At 35.9% G+C, this 15,370-nt stretch overlaps 1 protein-coding gene across 3 annotated transcripts in view; it reads right to left on the bottom strand.

Annotated features, from left to right (window-relative positions):
• The window catches only part of PHF14 (PHD finger protein 14), a 170,410-nt gene that overhangs the window by 19,153 nt on the left and 135,887 nt on the right, over positions 1-15,370 (bottom strand). Inside the window, exons 18-19 of one of the 3 annotated variants that reach the window (XM_059818513.1) lie at positions 15,056-15,169; positions 13,276-13,358 (exon numbers count right to left, since the gene is read on the bottom strand). The exons of 1 other annotated variant lie outside the window; for it this stretch is intronic. In XM_059818513.1, coding sequence (XP_059674496.1) covers positions 13,287-13,358; positions 15,056-15,169 — 186 coding nt within the window. In that variant the 3' untranslated portion in view covers positions 13,276-13,286. The remainder of the gene's footprint in view (positions 1-13,275; positions 13,359-15,055; positions 15,170-15,370) is intronic. One more of the 3 variants, XM_059818512.1, reaches the window with a different exon arrangement.

Raw genomic sequence — 15,370 nt, 5'->3', positions numbered from 1 at the left:
CCCCATACTAGCTGCTATGAAGAAAGTTAACTCTATCCCAGCCAAAACCAGCACATACATATGCTAAAAACATTACAGCAAGGACAGATGGTAAGCAAATGGAGTCACTCCTAACACTTTGTTTCTACAGAGTGCACATCCAAGAGTAAATTCCACTCTGTCTGTAAATAATCACAAAAGGTAAAGATTCAGAGTCTGTAGGAACGGGGGCTATTTACAGAAGGAATTAAAATTAAAATTGCAAGTTTCTCTCAAGCTACTGACCATGCAGCCTTAAACAAGTTTTATTGCCTTATCATAGTAATTAATTTTTATTTCACATTAATGACATTCTAATCATGCCAAAGATGCTAATGCTATTTGACAACAGCAAATACCATAAGATCACTTACCTTATTCATGTCACTAGTAGGGACAAATGCATAGCTTTACAATAATGACCTTCCTGACACACTAATTGCTTCCAAAATGAAGGATTGCTTCTGTGTTTTGTCATGGAAGGGAGGATTCATTCTCACATTGTCTTTTAATATCTGATTTTTTAAAGAAAACAATTATCAAGTTTCTAGGCAGCAGTTCTAAACTGAAATGTTGAGTATACCTCAAAAAATTATATTTTCATAAGTTTCCTATTAAATACATGATCTTACAAAATCTTCCCGCTTGTTTCAATATTAATGTGATGTGATACTAATGAGTGATTAAAGTTAAATTTATTGCAGGAAAAAAACACTTGGAGTTCAAAATAAAATTCTTGTACACATCAGAAACACCAAGACTTCGCTTCAGCTGTCTACTTATTTGCAAAAAGCTGTTCCAGCCTGTGATGGATGCTTTGGGTCTTTTGTGGGTGGGACTGGCTCCAGAAAAGAAATGTCTCTTCTGAGCAAGTGCCTTGGACAGCAGCTCTCTCAGAAGACGGGCACTCGCCAGCTGCAGCTGGAATTACAGAGCAAGTGGCTGTAAATGTGGGAGGTGCTGCTGCTGCTGCAGCTCGGGGCTTGGGGAAGGAGCGCTCACAAAGCAAGAATGAAACTTAACCACTTGCCCTGGAATGGGAAGCGGGTACATTTCTTCCCTTGTCAGAGAAAGGCAATATATGACCCTTTAAATCAATTCTGCAAAACAGGTGCAAGGCTTCATCACATACAAGTTTTCTCTTGTGTTATTACTTCATTACAAATAGTACCAACACTTTCCTGCATCTTCTTGGTAAGACACTGGAAGCATAGCTGAAAATGTGTTAAGATACTAAACCACAGTATTTGTGCATAAAATGCTTCATTACAAACATATTCTGAATTCTAATTATATTCTTATTAACCCAATTAATTTGCTATGTGTATTTTTAATATATTTAAACATCATTATATACTGAGAGATGCACCTCTCCTCTGTTACGCTTACTGCTAAGGCTAATTTTAATTACATTAAGAGTTCATTGAAATATACTCAGTATACATGTATTCCGTGGGCTTTTTTGCAAACTATATTGTACAAAATAGCAAAGTCCTACATATATCTTAAGCTTTCTATAACAATAAAATGTGTACCTTTAGATTGATGCTTATTTAGATAAACATCATAATTTGTTAACGCATTCTAAAGTATTTGCAGAATTAGTATGAAGTTTACCGCAAGCTTGTTTTAACTTTCACTTGACCTTCAGGTTTTTTTTAAAAAAAGGTTTTCGCATTCATACATACATTCCCAATGAAGATTGGGTTAAACTTGTCAGAAGCATTTTAATAAAATAGTGAAGACCTCCTTTAATTTATGGCAGATATATTTTCAAGAAGGAAAAATGCTGATATTATCTTGGTTATAAGCTCGCTGCTGAAATGATTTAGATATTCTTTTCCTTTCACACAGTATCAGTATAAAGCTTTTCTTTGCAGGCAATGAATTATAGTTGACACTTCAAACCTATTCTATCAGTATCTTCTAGTTCAGAAAAATGAGAAAACATAAATATTTATTCTATATACACAGAAGAGACAGAGGACTGATAAAAATGATCCATTATGGAATGATGAATAATTGTTACATGTGTCACACTTAGAACAGCAAAGGGCAAAAAAATTTGCCACTTTTTAATATGAGGATTTGAGGTTATTGTGTAAATAAAAATGCAGTCATTTTATCACATTGAGCTGATAAGTGTTTAAGCCCAGTGATTTCTGATTTCTGATGACATTCACTTCATGACTACATAGATGATGAAGCTGCTTGATACAGACCCTTGGTCTGATTTGATAATGCTGTGCTTTAACAATGGAAAAATATTTATGCAAACAGCCTTCCATTTTCCCAGTATATACGTGCAATACTTCTCTAGCTTAAGTTTACCAATTAGTAAGACTAGGAATCCATTTGTCCCATTATGCGATCTGTTCACTGTCTTTATCTTGTTTCTATTACAAACGTAAGTTTCTATAATATGCAAAGAAATAGACGCTACTATAAACTGCTGAATAATAAACTCTGTAGGAAAAAACCAGTGACATTTCCAAATATTTGAAACAATATTATCAGCCTTATTATCAGTCTTCCCTTTTAAAAAAAATAACCCCCTCCCCTATTAAGTGCAAACCCTAGCCAAAATGCAGCAAACAGAACTAATACAGCTTGATTTTTTAAAAATTTTTTATCCACAACGTCTGGTTTTATACCAGAAATAGAAGCTCTTTGAGGTAAGGATAATTTTTTTTTTGATTCAGTGCTTTTAACCATACAGCCTTGACTGCAAAATTAAAATGTATTCACAATACCAATTATGGAGTTAAAAATAAATACTCAAAATGACAAGCTCTTGGGGTAAGATTGCCATGAGGAAAGTATAATACATAATTGCACAGAATTATTTGCTAATTTTTGTTATGGGAGCTTCACAGACTGTAACATCAAGACCCCTTCCTTATTAAATTCAAATTAAAATGCACATTGATTTAAATAAAAATAAACTAGCATTAATTCAGTAAATAAAAATCAAGACGTTCTAAAGTTACAATACTCTGCAAAAATTTTCTAAGCAGTCTTCTCAGTGTGCTACATTTGTATTAAAGAGTGAACTATAAAACACAATTCATAGATGCCAACTTAGAAGAAAAAACCCACAAAACTGAAACCACACCACGTAGGCAATATTGCATCTCAAAAGTTTTAATTTTTGACACTATTTCTTGGCTTCATCACTCCACCCAGACACCGGCACTTTTGGCATAAAGAAATAAGGAGCTGCACTGGGTAACAACAAATGTTTATGCAGCCCAGTTTCTTGTCGCCTTCAATGGCCACAGGCAGGCACCTAGGGAAGACTGCAAGATGAAGGCAAGAACAAAGCAAACTTATCCCTATTAGTTTCCCAAGTTAAATGTTATTATTAAATACAATAACTTTCAAGATAAATAAATTTCACTTGAAATATTTAGTATCATAGGAGGAATTTAGAAAACTTAGACTTCAGAAATAGTAATATTATTTTAAAGAACACTATAAACTCTTCCACCTTTTGATCACAGATAAAATAATTGAAATAAAAGTTTATTTTCAAATTTTCTCGAAGTGTTCAGTGTTTCTACATGAGATCTTGAGGAAGGGATGAAGGGATAAAATGCATTTCTCTCCATGGCATAAGGAGAGATGCTGCAGGGTGTCACTCTTGCAGTGAAGAAGGAAGTTTCTTCTACTCAATCTTTCTTACAGGAATTGGGGTTGGGTTAGGTTTTTTATAAGTTTTTATGTGCTTCCCCTTTTTGAATAACTTGGTGCCTCTGCAGACACTGAAAGCTTTCTCAAGTAACAACATGACTTCAAAATTGAGTTATTTTTACTCTGCTGCTTATCAGGCTAAAATATGAGCAATGGTGACTTTCGGATTATCTACAGGCTCTAGATGACATTGCATAATTGTTGCCTCTATCCCCATTTCAAATACCAACCTTGAAACTGTAAAGAGGCTGTTAAAACAAGCAACATTTTGCAGAAACAAACATCTAAAATTTTGCACAGCATGCACACACACAAATTTTATTCTATGGATGACTCCGTTTTTAAATGCTGACTTATTGAGATTTTTTTCCCAGAGCTAACTATATAAATAAAGACTGTCAGAAAAGGAGAATAAAAATAAGCATCTAAGGTGCAGAAAAAATTCTCTGCTCCTTTATGTTTTTTCACACTTCCTACTTTTTCATATTTTGTCTTCCATTTTGAGCTCCCCGATTCAGAGCTACATTAGAACAAATACACCCTTATTCTTGACTTTGTGTTTGATTTTCTACAGCACTCTAAGAAGGTATTGTCTAAAGGCCTGTCTTTATCCTTCTAAACTATGGATATTTATCTTCATAATACCCACCCTGTGTGACCAATATTGGATTAACTGAGTTTACCCACAGTGAGTGCCTACATGGAAAGGGTCTATTGAAAATTTGGAGAAAACTGCAGAGAAGTACAATCGAAGGTTTGGAAAACATACAGGGAACAATTCTATTGTCATTCAGTTGTACAGATTTAAGGCAACTTCCTATGCTGACTGCTCATTTTGGTATTTCAGTTGTAAATCTCCCCCAAATTAGAACCTACTACTTAAATTTACTCTGTTTTTTGAGAGAAAATGCTCAGGTTAGAGTCCTAGATTTGAACATGGTTCCCTATACCTTGTTGAATCCAAACCAACAGTGACAGATCTCCCACAAGCAAGGTGTGGATATGTCTCTGTGCACTAATACTCTGAAAAGATTTCTTCTGATAAAGATCACAAAAAAATTCACAAGGATACACGCACATGTATACCACTTTCTGTATGTTCCAATGTCTGTGGTTCTTGATTCCAAATCACAGACTAAACTTTCTGTAACTAATCACCTGTCTGAAAATCTTACAAGTAGTAATTGATGCTAATTTGCAGAAGGAAGAGCAGGATTTTCATTAGTTACAACATTAAGCAGTAGCTCTTAATTTCAGTCAATCTCCTGAACAACCCAAATATGACAAGCCTACTTTTGTGGGCTAAACTGAGAGACGAGCTGTGAAATGAGGAAAAAGTGCTCCTTTTGGATGGATAAATACAGAACTGGCCAATACACTAAAGCCAGAAACACTGGGTATTTGGAGGGTTATTTTCATTTAATTTCTCTAGAGCACCGAAATCACAATGCAGTCTCACTGTCAGTCCCGGACCACTTAACTGCAGGCTGCCACTGAAGAGGGAGGTTGTGGTCCACAGCTATGCATTCCCTCCACCCCCCATGGATGTCACCCCATGCTCTGCCAGATCAGCCCACTGACCCGGCTCACTCATCTTCTGGTCCAACAAGACCAGCAGGTGGGCTGCAGGAACAGACCACCCTTCGAGCAGCAGCGTGGGCTTGGAGTGGTGCAAACTGACTGAGGGCTTGCTCGGCTGCCCACTGAAATGCAGAGCATCTCCAGGCCCCTGTCTTAGCCAGCAGTGAAACACATTCCTCTGGGTGCCTTGAAATGCCCTCTGCAAGCACGTTTATCAGTGAACACTGGCACAACCTGTGGAGGTTTAGACAAAGAATTTTAGCCAGCTAAGTTGTGCAGCAGGCATATCTCCATCTCTTTTGTGTAGATGGAGAATACAGAATAATACCAAATCAGTCCCTTACGAGAGGACAAAAAAGTATCTTTATTGGCAGAAGGTGTGTGCTAATTTTCACTACTTATCTTCAATTTCCTGTGCTGACTTCAACCCATTTAAACAAGAATCTTACCAGAGTAAAACACATCAGGACTGGATAATGGAGAACCAACTTCCCAAAGACACCATTCCTCATCGCAATCTAAGTCTCTCTGAATTTAACTGTATTTTCAGTAACATTTTCGCAGTTTCTAAATAAAACAAAGCCCAAAACTATAGCACAGAATATGTAGTTCTGGGTATTCCAGGTAATCTAGAGGTTTTGGGAGACTAAGATAGCCGAGTAGCCACTTTTAAAAACCAAAAAATTAATTATAGAAAAACTGTTCACTTAAGGATTTAGCAGGTCAATGAGGGCTATGAAAGATAATGGTGTGTGTTAATCTACTTCATAGTCTTCAGAAAATACATACTCGGCATTAACATAAATTTAGTTTTAATTTACTGTTAATTAGGGTAGATTAATGTATATATGACTGTCACAAAAATACACATTAATAGCAAAAAGAGCTATTCTAATCAATAACACATCATTGACCCTACTGTGGTAAAATATTTAGGTAATAGGAACTTTTCAACGTTTAAATATTCTGCTTAACAGTGAGAGAAATTTACAGAAACAATACTTTGATGAAGCAGCATTGCGACACTACTGGGATTGCACTGCAGTTCAGAGATAACCCTGAAACAACTGGGTAGGGAAAAATCTATATAACCTACGTTATTAATGACTACTGACTGACCTCTGCTTATCTTCACTACCTTAAAGATGACATTGAAATTTTCAACTCTGCTCAAGCTCATTATCCAAAATCTAGGCTATAATAACTTAAAAGTGTTCTGATTATGTTTTCAACCTGTCATATTAAAATAAAACAGAAAATTTCTGACATTATATATCCCCTAGAGAAAAGGCTCACTGCTTCGTTCACATACTGCAATGTGAAGTCTAATATTTACACTGCATACAATGACCAGAGAACGTATTTGCTTAATTTTTCATTCAAATATTACAGATAAGAGAGAAGATAACAAATCCCTCAGAAAAGAAAGAAAAAAGAACACTAAGAGTGTGTACATAACATATTGAAGAAAGGAGTTACGTTTACTTTCCTCCAGGAAAGAATTTCCACTGTGTATCACATGTGCCACACAGCAAATGACAACAGTAGCTTACATGACATTGTACCATGACACACATGAATACCTCAAAACAATCCAGACATAGCTGACCAGATAGTGCACACGGGTACACTGAAGTCCACTGACATTAGTACAGCTATCAAAATACACAGCAGCTGGGAAACAGCCTTCAACTTGTACAACTTGCTGCTCTTATCCCACCTAAAGCTTGCTTAATTCTAATTTTTCATTTAATTTTCCACTTTCTTCCTCTAGGCAAAAAAATATTTTTTATGATTTAAGCATGTCGCTTAAGCTGAAATCAAAGCTGTTTTCTTCTTAGACTAAAACAGGTTGTTTAACACTCCATAACACTTTAAAGTGGCCAAATAGAACAACATGTTGATTTCAAATTGAATTTCCAAACTTAAAAGAAAAAACATTTTCGTGGGCAATGTGTTAAACAATATGTCTTACTAAATATAGAGTAGCCTTAATTCGTTTCATCTGATCCTATCAATTTTTAAGCATGTTTCAGATTATTCTTTTTTCCAAATAAAAAAGAACCTACTATCTTTCAAGATAAGATTTTTTTTCCTCTTTGAAGGAACGAATTTCCAACTTATCTGTATTCAGAATATGAATAGAAATTTGTACACAAGTGATTCTAAATGCCACTGGCTTCCCGTTTTCAGTGCTGCTATTTTTCCAGAGAATGTATCCATAGATCAATGACCCTTTCATGTGATCTGGAAATGCCAATGAATAATACCTCAGGGAAAATACTGTTTTCACTTGAGTTAAAGTAGTAATTTTTACAACAGAAAGAAAGCATGAAATCCTAAAATCACTGAGGATGCCATCCAGGAAATCTATGTATCTGGGGGAAAAAAAATTAGTAGAGAACTAATAATTGTTCAGACAAATTATTTTCACGCTAAAGCCATGGTAAAATTAATGAATCTCACAGATTAATAAACTGCTCATTTGGCAGCAGTTATTGTGGCACATTTATGCACGTTTTGCCATTTTTCTTTTACTTTTTATTAATTATTGCTACTTGGAATTGATGATCTCCAGGGTACACATCAGTGCACACCAAGATTGATGAATGTGCCCCAGATGTTGGAGTCATGCGGAGGGTCTGTCCATGCACAGGATCTGTGCTGTAACCCTCTACATTTTCCTGCAGTGAACTTGCAGGCACTCTTGACAACAGAAATGCAGCTGACAGAGGAAATTCCAGGAGTGCTTCTCCTTTCCCCTCCATCACTGCATGAGAAAGACATTCTTACACTGACATGCGAGTACGTACTTTTGATGGGGTACTGCTTGCTGCCCTGTGCTGTCTTTCAATCATTCCCCTTTTTCTCTCCCCCAAAGGAGAGTCTGATATCAGATTATAACACTTATCTAACTTTTATAGTGTGCTTTTCTCTGTAGTCCATCTGTAGACAGTGGTGTCAATTTCTGAACTCAGTTATTTGGGTATTGGGAAAAAAACCCCACAACAGTTCTTTTCTAAATTTCTAGCACACTTTTTTATTGCTTTTAGAAATATGGCTGCATGTCAGGCAGTAAGCCAGAATACTGCAGAGATTCTTAGCTTTTGACATTTTTAATTGCCTCTGCTTTGGTTATTACACAATAGATATTTTCGTCATCTAAATATAATGTATCTCTGTAAAATCCTTTAAAATATGATTTTAAACCAATGAATGCCATTTTCTATTTGGCTTTAATTTCCTCTCAATAGTAAGTTCATCAGAGTGTAACAATTAATTAACTTAATTAAGCTAACTTAATTATGTTCTTTCATAGGTCAATATGTAGAGCTACTCAGATTAATAGCAGAGCTTGTAAAGTTAATCTTCTTGTATAATGCAAATGATGCCAAGTCATGTATTAAATACCTTCCTGAGGAACAGATGATACAGGACTGAATGTACTTTAAAGAAGGGCAGAGACTGTGAAAAGGTTAAATAAAGAAAAATGTCTTGGATTTGTGAAAATTTTAAACAGATCTAATTCATTTTTTAAATTAATAATGTTCTTCTAAGAAGAGCCCTCATTCCATAAGGCCATTTACAGCTTAAATATACATAAATAAATTTTGACTTCAAAAGCAGAACTGCATGACAGCATTTTCCAGCCATCTTGCGACCAAAGGTTTTGTTATTAATAATATTAGATAAAACAGTCATGTGAAGAGATTAGACGGAAAATATTAATTCCTAAGTCCAGAGCATTTGCATGCTTCCTGTATTTCCCAGCTTATTTTACAGAGGAATCACTTCAGTAGTCAAAGGTATTATGTTCACTTCTCTGTTCATTATTAATTCACTTTTAACACAGTTAGACTCTAATGCTTTTTAGGCATGTGGCTTAGCACTTTTGTTCCGAAGTATTAATGGGAGCTACAGTAATCAGAATAATTACTTGTAGAAGCATAAAAAGTAAAATCAAACAAATCTCCTTGAGTGCCAAACAATCTGAACAGGTGACCCAACTCATCTGTTTTCATAAATGAGTCTGATGGTTGGAACCCACACTGTGACACAAGGAGTTGGATTATGGGCCAAATCACCAAATTTCAGCCAAGTAACCAAATTTCAGTCTTCTCTGCAATGAATCTGACTTAGGTCTAGAAAATATTCTAAATGCATAGCAATTCCAGATCTGTATTCTTTTGCAACTCTTCGTTGTCAAAGAAAACAAAGAGGAGGGGTGCAATAAATATTCTGTAAGGTGCTTTGAACAGGAGTGTAAAGTAAAAGGCTCCAAAAGTGTGAAAACCATCATTGCTCAGAAGTTTTAAAACCAGAATAAAGTACTAACAAATGCACCAGAAGGATCAAGCCTATGTCTACTAGGGGGTGGATGACACAGATGACCTAATATGTTTTCTTCTCTTTGTTGAAGTATGCCATGTAGTGTTTGTGGTGTTGCACAAAATGAACATCCTGATCTCAGTGTAGCAGCAAGTTCAAAGTACAAATCAACCTCTCTTCCAAAATCACAGTCCTACCACTTCTGATATAAAGGGGGATTATTTATCTATGATACAGAAATGATAACTAGTAAATAATGACTTAGGATTTTTCATCAGAAAATAGTCTGTTAGGTCCCTACAGCATGGACATTTCCAATGAATTTTCTAAGCAGGAAAGCTTTTCAGAAGTTAAACTAAAAAATTTAGTGTTCAAGAGTAAATATGCAGTCCAACCCACTCTATGTGAGTAACTATTTTTTTTTTCAATTAACAGTGTGTCAGGAAGAACAACATATTTATAGCAACACAGACTGACACAATTCTTCTGTTAAATGAGTTCAAGCTAGCAGCTACACAGAACAAAGGGAAAATACTGTTATGTCTATGAAGTTTAGAAAAGAATGCACAGCCTTTTCACAAGCACAAGCATAAAAGCTTTGCATTTATACATATAGACAGATATAAAAATGTATATTTTCTCTAATATTTTCTTGTGTTCTCTAAGAGTGCAAATCATCTTTCTGCTTCTTGCCAATGCTTATTCTACATGATGATTGCATTATTTTCTCAAATGAAACATGTCAGTGATGGAAATCCAGTTATTTAACAGTCTTCTAATAATAGCAGATGGAGAAAATATCACACAAACATTATTACAAGCTTTGCTGTGGAATTACTTTTTATTCCATTCTTTCAGAACATGTTACATCATACTTTGTTTAAAAAGCAAACAACTCAGTATAATAAAATAGCATAAGGGTGGATTGGACGCTCTGCAAATGAAGTTTATAGCTTCAGGTTTTAAAAAAACCCTCTTTTCGTACTAACTTGAAGAGGGGAATGGGACTTGTTGGGAAAGTTTTTATCCAGAGATCAAGGAAGGAAGATAACTCAAGAAACAAAAGACAGTACCAGCTGCCAACTGTGTTCATAAAAATTAAGAAATGTTCCCTTTGCTCGTATGTGAAATAATGCAGATGGCTCCCCCAGATTTTCGAAGAATAATGCAATGATTTTAACACTAAATGCTATAATCCTTTTAAGCCGCTTGTACCATACTTATGACTAATGGCAGATGACTTAAGTCTGGGACACATCTTTTCCTATAAAACAAAACACTATATACCTCAGCTGAGCATTACTAATGGAAAAAAGTCTGTGCTCTATCCAGATAACCTGCAAGCACTGAACGTCTAATAGTTCAGAAATGGATTAATGGGTACCTATCTTAATCTTTCTTTAGCTGAGAATCACAAAACTTTGCACAGCTTTTGTAGTTTTAATACAGCACTCGGACAGCACCACAGATACATAAATTATTCATGTTCATGTGCTACCATCAAGTCATTCATATTTTACCCTAAAATGCTCCTGAACATATATACATGCTTTTTTATGGGGAAAAGTAAGGGGTTGGTTCGTTGTTTAATGCATTTTTTTATCCAAGAGAGAGAATGGCACAGCATTTCATCTGTATCTGTACTGCTCTGGCAATACAGCCATTCAGAAAGAACAGTTCTGTTAGCCTCTAGGCTTATACTATTAAAACATGATTAATTGATTTGCCACAGGATTGGCAAAGGAATTTAATATGCATAACTCATGTATTTCTATTTTACTTCTAATTTAGAAAGAGGATATGTGTCTTATGAGACTCAGGTTTAAGGAACTGTCAAAACTAGTCTCTTTTTACTTAGATAACCAACCACTGACACCACCACTCCCCATGGATTAAAGTGCTGCTTATGAGAAATGGTATCAAAATACAGCTCACCTGTCTTGCTCTTTAGCCACTACGTGAAAAAGGGAAAGCAAAACTACTTTAACAACAAACCTTCACTTTCTTCAACATCATTGTATATTTGTCTAAAAACTAAATATACTGCAACTGCCAGACGCACAATGAAAGTGACCACAGAAAACAGAGTAAGGGTCATGAAATCTAATTCATCAGCCTTTTAATTTTATCAAATGATTACAGCATTATTCAAACAAGTGTATTTGTACATTTAAAACATTTTAAAAGCTCTGAATCTTAAGTAATCAACATGTCCAGAGAATTTTCTTTCATCAGTTCATGGTAAAGAATGTGTGATATCAGAGATAAAGTTTAATGTATTGTCTCAGGGCATACCAACAATAGTGCAGTTCTGAATTTTGAAAGGATTGTGGGAACAAAATTCCTGTTTTAAGCATTACTGTTGGAGGGAAACCACCAAAACGATATAATTTAGTATAACATTCTATGAAAAACACTGTTATTCTGCAGTTTCCTAAGAAACTGCTAAGAAGGTCTAATGAAATGACACTGAAATTAGGATGGCACACATCTGTCCCCTTTCAAATGCATCGAATTTTTCTTTCAGTTCCACTTTTCAATTCCAGTTCTTAAGAAAGAAGTAAATATATAGAATATTAACTCATTAATCACACAGGAAAGTTCCTTATTTTAGTATGGATACTAATTTAAATCATTCAAGCATTCAAATCTATACAACTTAAATTTTACTGAGGTTTGCACAGCTTCTGAAAACACAGAATAAGGTATCCTTCTAACTTCAAACACAGGCTGATTATTTTATAACCCATAGTGTTTCTGCATCTGAAAGACACCGATGAATACACTTTCCTGCGTCCCTCACAGGTACAAAAATTTCACAGGTATCTAACTCTAAACACCCAACATGGTAATTATTTCTGCAGTGGCTTTTGTCATACGCCACATACCTGGACACTGTCCCTATCCTACACAAAGCTAAATCTGATTTTAAAGCATGAAAAGAGGCTGGGGAGAAGGGAAGCAGTAAGAGGAGCCGACACCATCCTGCCCTCCTGTTGAGTAGAACTCGAAATTCTGCCATTGTTTCTACTAGCAGGAATGACTGGACAAGCAAAATAAAGCCTCATCTGAGTGATCAAATGACATCCCACAAAGTTAAAACTGATGGCACAAGCAACTGAGTGTTAGGTTCAGACTGGCCTATCTAAGAGAAAAACAAATTGTAAGCAGGAAAAAACCTACACTTTATACAAATTAACGTGGCAATGTATGGAGTTTCCCTTACTTTCTCCTACTAGAAGTTGTCTCTTCTCACATTTGCAAGTCTGAGACTTTCTGGACATCACTTCCCACATCCTTCTCAATTCTCCTCCACCTTCCTGAAATCCTTAGCTGTTAGCCGTTTTGCCTTCTTTAAACTTTCCTATTTCTCTTTTCCGTGGCTGCATTTGAGCTTTTCCTTAACAACTGTCTTCTCACCAATACTGATGGGTTGAATTCAGATGAGACATGAATTACTATACAAATAATGCATCAGTTAGCAGCTGTAGTTAATCCAAATATTAACTCATTAAGCAGATACTGAAAGAGTATAAGGTAGTAATGTACCAGGAGACTTCAAATAAAATGAGAAATGCAAAAGGTGTTAGTTGAAGCTCTGCAAAGACTTTCTTTGACCTGTTTTTAGGGTGTAATTCACAAATGCTGACTTACCCATGCGTAACTTAGATGGGTTGTTTCATGGTGGGTTCTGAATTTGGAAATTCAGCATACTGGTGCTCCCCTCTCAAGGTTCCCTGCAAATCCAACCACAATACTCTTTCTGACTCACCTCTCTCTGTTTTTATATAAACTGCAGTAAATATGATTGGAGAAAGTCTCATTCCCATATAAAACACATAGAATACTTTATGACCCCACATTCAGTAAAACAGCTTCAACATAAACTATTACTGAGATACTTAGTAAAATACAAAAGGTTTATTTCCATCTTTCAATTCTCTGAAGTTTCCTCTACCCCCCAGTTTAGCTGGTTTTTATTCCACAAAGGCAAAACCTATATACTCATCTTCCTCTTGGTCACCTTTTACTAACAAACCATGTTTCATTCCTCTTTCTGCAGCACCTTTCCTCTATTTTAATTTTAAATATCATCTGTGCTCTCAATTTTCATTTCTCCAGTGGAATGAGATAAGTTGGCAAAGCTGAGACTTAAGAGGCAGAACCCATGGCCCTCCATAGACTCGAGGTTGCTCTGCTACTCAAGAACATTAACAAAAGTATTACTAAAAGCTTGTATTACTCTATCCTCAGGACTGCTTAGATGTGATAACCTGACGTTCTATCTTAGAATATGTGGTGATACTCCAAAATAAGTGAAGTACCTATTTGGTCTTAAACCAGAAGACACTCTTAAGAATTCTCCTGGCCCTGTACTGTGGACTTCCCTCTTCTTCAGACAAAGTGACAAGACTATCAGAGGAAAAGAGAAATTCAAGAAGGTATTTGATAATTATCTAAAGGCTGCACTAAAAAACTAATAAATGGCAATGTATTTCCTATGGCTAGTATTTCATACTCCCCTTTACTGGGAAGATTATAGTCAAAAGAAATCTGAGAAAAAAGCAGGAAAGACTAGTCTTTATATTACCTCGTACTTGGAATATCTTTAATAATAACTAAACTGTTTGAGGAAGCCAAGTTTAATAATGTTAAAGCTACTCCAAATGAAGGACTTCCTTCTCACAGGAAGGGTTAATTTAAGGATAATAATGGTTCTCCGGAAGGATGCTTGCCACCATTAAGATGAAGTTTTGAGTCTGAATTCTGCAGACAATCTCTCCTCCAGCTATGGTGTACTGTGACAAGTACGCATTGCAGGGACAGAAAAAAACCCAAGTCATTGGTTACTTTATGGAACTACCTTACAAGCTGGCACCTTTTCTTATAACAACAGGAGTATGGACTTATGATCACACTACATCATTAGCATCTAGTATCATTTTTTGGAAAACAAGGGCACAAAAAAAGGCACAGTATTAGCGAGAGTCTTTCCTTTGCACAACACATCAGTTAGCTGTATTTAAATTTAGTGAAGGATGACAGAAGCTTTACATCTACCTATATACCTATGTACAGATTTTACTTCTGACTCTTTAGTGTCATAAAGTTTAATTTGCTAGAATCTAACAGGTCTCCTGTTACTGTCACAGTGTGAAAGACAGGAACAAGAAAAAATATTTTCCCAATCACTGATAATAAGAAACAGTATTAAGAAGGTAGCAGATGGAATATACTCGGCTTAGAGGTACCATTAATCAAGGTCCTGAGATTTACCTCGGTCTTGCATATTGTTGATATAGGAGGATAAGATTGAGCTTTAGCTTTAAAAAGTCTCTGCTATGAGTAAAACAACGCTAGGCATGATAAAGAGAGGCAAATGTGTATCCCCCAACAGTTAATCTTGGAAAAGAATAGACACAGAATGTCCTACCTCTTCTGGACGTTTCTGTGCCACCGATACCAGCTCTTCAGAGCTACTTCTTGAGGTAGAGGGTACCACATTACCTGGGGCCTCTGAGACCACCTCATTTGACGGCTCGGAGTCCTGAGGGCAACAGAGACAAATAGACCCCTCAGCAGTGTGCTGATGTGGCACGCCAAGAAAATGAGACTTTTCAGAGGAACTGTGCTCTAAGCACAGACAGAGAAACAAGAAATACTTGAGGTCTAGAACACTACTCTTTTTACCCTGGGCAACTTCTTTAACCCCAGAGGCAAAAACATCTGTCATATGTTTTCTCTTAAA

Source organism: Gavia stellata, chromosome 6 (assembly GCF_030936135.1).
Source record: "Gavia stellata isolate bGavSte3 chromosome 6, bGavSte3.hap2, whole genome shotgun sequence".
In the NCBI taxonomy this organism is placed as follows: Eukaryota; Metazoa; Chordata; class Aves; order Gaviiformes; family Gaviidae; genus Gavia; species Gavia stellata.
The sequence above is the reverse complement of the archived record's forward strand: the minus strand, read 5'-3'. Positions and strand labels throughout refer to the sequence as shown.